The 3,250-nt window shown below is 42.7% G+C and overlaps 1 protein-coding gene across 1 annotated transcript; it reads right to left on the bottom strand.

Annotated features, from left to right (window-relative positions):
- Positions 1–561: 561 nt before the first annotated feature.
- On the bottom strand, positions 562–3,023 carry LOC140882262 (protein OCTOPUS-like). Its single transcript, XM_073288169.1, has one exon. It carries the CDS (start codon positions 2,723–2,725, stop codon positions 710–712), a length of 2,016 nt encoding a protein of 671 aa, XP_073144270.1. The 5' UTR covers positions 2,726–3,023; the 3' UTR covers positions 562–709.
- Positions 3,024–3,250: the final 227 nt, after the last annotated feature.

Below are 3,250 nucleotides of genomic sequence, written 5' to 3'. Positions count from 1 at the left end.
CCTTGCAGTTCCTCTTTATTGGTGGATGATCCACTTAGCTTTGTTTCATTGACAGAGACTAACAACAACACAAGCAATCATTGCTGACAAATAAACAATCATCACTTTCGGACATACTGTCAACATACAAGTAAAAAAATAGAGTAAATTGCAGTTAAAATTTAAGTTTACTCGCTTCAGGTTTTTTCAACTTACAAATTTTGTCCATATAGGATATGGTGTTTAGAACTTTTGAACTTGAACAGGATCTGTTGTGGTTCTACTCACTGTGTTGCTAAAGAAAAATTTGACTATGAGCTTTTCTCTACAAAGTTTTGAGAAAAGTTCATAATTACTTTTTTTCAAGCATTTGCGAACAATACCAAAACGCGAAACAGCGTTACATACAGAAGGGAACAAGCAAGGCAAGGTGCAAGAAAGTGAGAGCTTCCGGACATTGAATGTTTATCAGTTGCACTTGCATATAGTGGCAGAATAATAATGGGATAAATCATGAAGATGATATTGCAGGCATTATAGAATCAAGATTCCACCACTCAGAAACAGAGAAACAGGGGATTTTCTCATTATTAAAATACTTATAACATACCATCCTCATGACAATGCTCTTCAGACAACAAGAATTCAGCTGGTATATGTAGTCACACAACAAATGCAGCAAAGATATATAGCACTAAATCAAAAGAACTAAACTAGGGAACAACTTGATTCAGTACAAACGAAGAACGCTTCTTGTGATCGAGTGCGAGTTAGTAGGCTTGATTATACTACCTCTTCGCCCACTTCTCAAAGGCGTCAAGTAAAACCTCAACGGTCCATTATCAATATGGTTAGGAGAATATCTTGCACTCCTATTCTTTTCCAATACGAACTCGTCTCTCCTCTTATTCCCGCTTCCATTTGTTTCAAGATTTGGTTTCCTCGAGCTCCCAAATGATCCGCCAAAGTGATTGGAGTTTCTCCAGCTCACACTACTATTGCTCCTAAATGCCTTTCTGTTGAATCCACCAGCCATGGCCACCCCATTCCCTCTCCTATTCAACTCCTCCCAAGACTCCGAGAATGACCTCTCCACGCCATTTATTCCACCATACCTATCCCCGACGTCAAATTTGTTTCCATTACCAAGCCTGTATATGAATCCCCATATCCTCCAACTCCAACTCCTAGACTTTTTGGACTCCTTTCGTTCCCCATTTTTCAAATCATCCCTGAATCCATTACTCAACTCAAAAGTCTCAGAAACATCATCCCTCAAAGAATTCATATTTGGATCCCTCGAACTCTCCCTGGCCGATAATTTTGGCCCAAGAACGTGATCTGCAGTTGTAGGCAACACTTTAGTGTCAATATCTGCAGCCATGACAGCTTCTGCGTTCCTCATTGAGCTAGACCTGTCGAGACTCTTCCTTCGCCTTGAAGAAGAATCTGAGTAATACTCCCTTGTCTGTACAGACCCTCCAGGCACAGCTTCACTCTCATCAGTAATGTTAATTGGCTTGGTCATCGGCTCTTCCACTGGAATTTGCATATCAGAGCGAGTGACACGCGTGACTGGGGAATCCTCAATCACAGAAATCATTGGTGCAATTCTTGGAAAAGCCCTTCCAATCAAATGCCCGTCCCAAGAGGCTCGAGGCTCGTCGAACGAATACCTTGGATCATCGAAGCTGATCCTTCCAACATCAAGTGAAAACCTTGGCTCCGTGTCACAAGACCTCCTCCCAAACCCGTAATCGGCCACCTCTGACTGAGTTTCCCGGTACTGCCTTGAAATTGGTTTATCCACAGGTAATGCGGCTGCGCTTTCTCCATTTTTCTGCTTTTTAACCTTCTGCTTCCGCCTCCAGTTGTGCCATTTCTTGCTGAAAACCGAGGCAGCTGCCCAAAATCCTCCGCCTGAAGTCTTCTTTCCTCGGGTATCAAGATCTATGAGGTCCTTCATAAGTTTCAAATTATCCGTATTAAAAACGTCTGCTTCAATTACACCAGCATTATTCACCTGGGTTTCACTAATATTTCTCAGATTCTCCAAATGAGAATCTAGGACTGGAGTTATTTCATCTCCACCATCATCGTCATCATCCACCAGGGGAGATTCCATATTTTCAGCGTCTTTAAATTCGTCCCCATTTTCAGTTTCCTCAAAAACGGGCTTATTGGCAACACAAGACTCGTAATTTCTAGAATTCTGGCTATATTCTGAGCGATTTTGAGAGGATGGAATCGGAGCAGAGGGTTTCTTAGCAGTGCCCTTGTTATCGCCGTCTAGAGCAAAAAGAGACCAGAGAGTGCTCGAGTTTCTCACCCTAACGTCACAAGATTTTCTCTGGGGCTCGCAGAAATGGCCTAAAGCTTCATTCTTGGTAGCTGAAAATGACTTCGTACGTCGCAATTCAGGCAGAAACGAGGTGGGTTTGGAAGGCTTAGGAGGGACTGGCGGTGGGAGAGAGTTAGTGTTAGCGATGGGTTTCGAAGATGAAGATGAGAACAGCGATTTAATGGCGGCAGCGGCGGCTGCCGAAGCGGAGGAGGGGCGGCGAGATGAAGAGGGAGTGTTGGGTGAGGACTTATCTAATGTGGTAAGGCGCTCACAGAGGCAAGATGGACAAAATCCGGAGAACTGCTCATCAGGGTGGCGGTCACAGCTGGAAGAGGACCGCGGCGGCTGTGGCGGCTGTGGCGGAGGCGCTGTTGGGTCAACGACGGTGGCGTTAGAATTCATAACCGCTGGAAATGGCCGAGAACACCGCACCACCAGTTCATTTTACAACAATGCAGCACTCTTGCATCGTTAATTTCAAGAGCATATTTTTTAAAAGAAAAGCAAATGAATTACAGAAGGGAATTGAAGAAGAAGAAGAGTGAGGGTAAACGTCGGTGTCCTCTTATCTATACTACAATTATCTAGCGATAATTTTTAAAACCCTATTATCACCTACCATCACCAATTTATCAATTAATTTTCTTCTCCTTGCTGCCACCGCGCACCGCCAAACCATTAATTCCAAGGTGAAGAAGAAAATGAAGAAGAGGAGGAGTGTGTTAACGTCGGTGTCCGCATTTAATTTTATAACCTCCCTTGGAAAGTTAATTTGATTAATGACCTTTGAATACTTTCATTTTGGTAAAAATAACCTTCGTTTTATTAAAGTTAAATTAAAGTGGTAGCTTAAAGGCAAAATTGCCCTTTTATTAACTTGAATCAATAATTGTTCTTGAATCGTCTCATCCACTTGATTTATCAAGG

The sequence above is a fragment of the Henckelia pumila genome, chromosome 2 (assembly GCF_033568475.1).
Source record: "Henckelia pumila isolate YLH828 chromosome 2, ASM3356847v2, whole genome shotgun sequence".
NCBI lineage: Eukaryota > Viridiplantae > Streptophyta > Magnoliopsida > Lamiales > Gesneriaceae > Henckelia > Henckelia pumila.
This window is presented reverse-complemented; position numbering and strand designations above follow the sequence as displayed.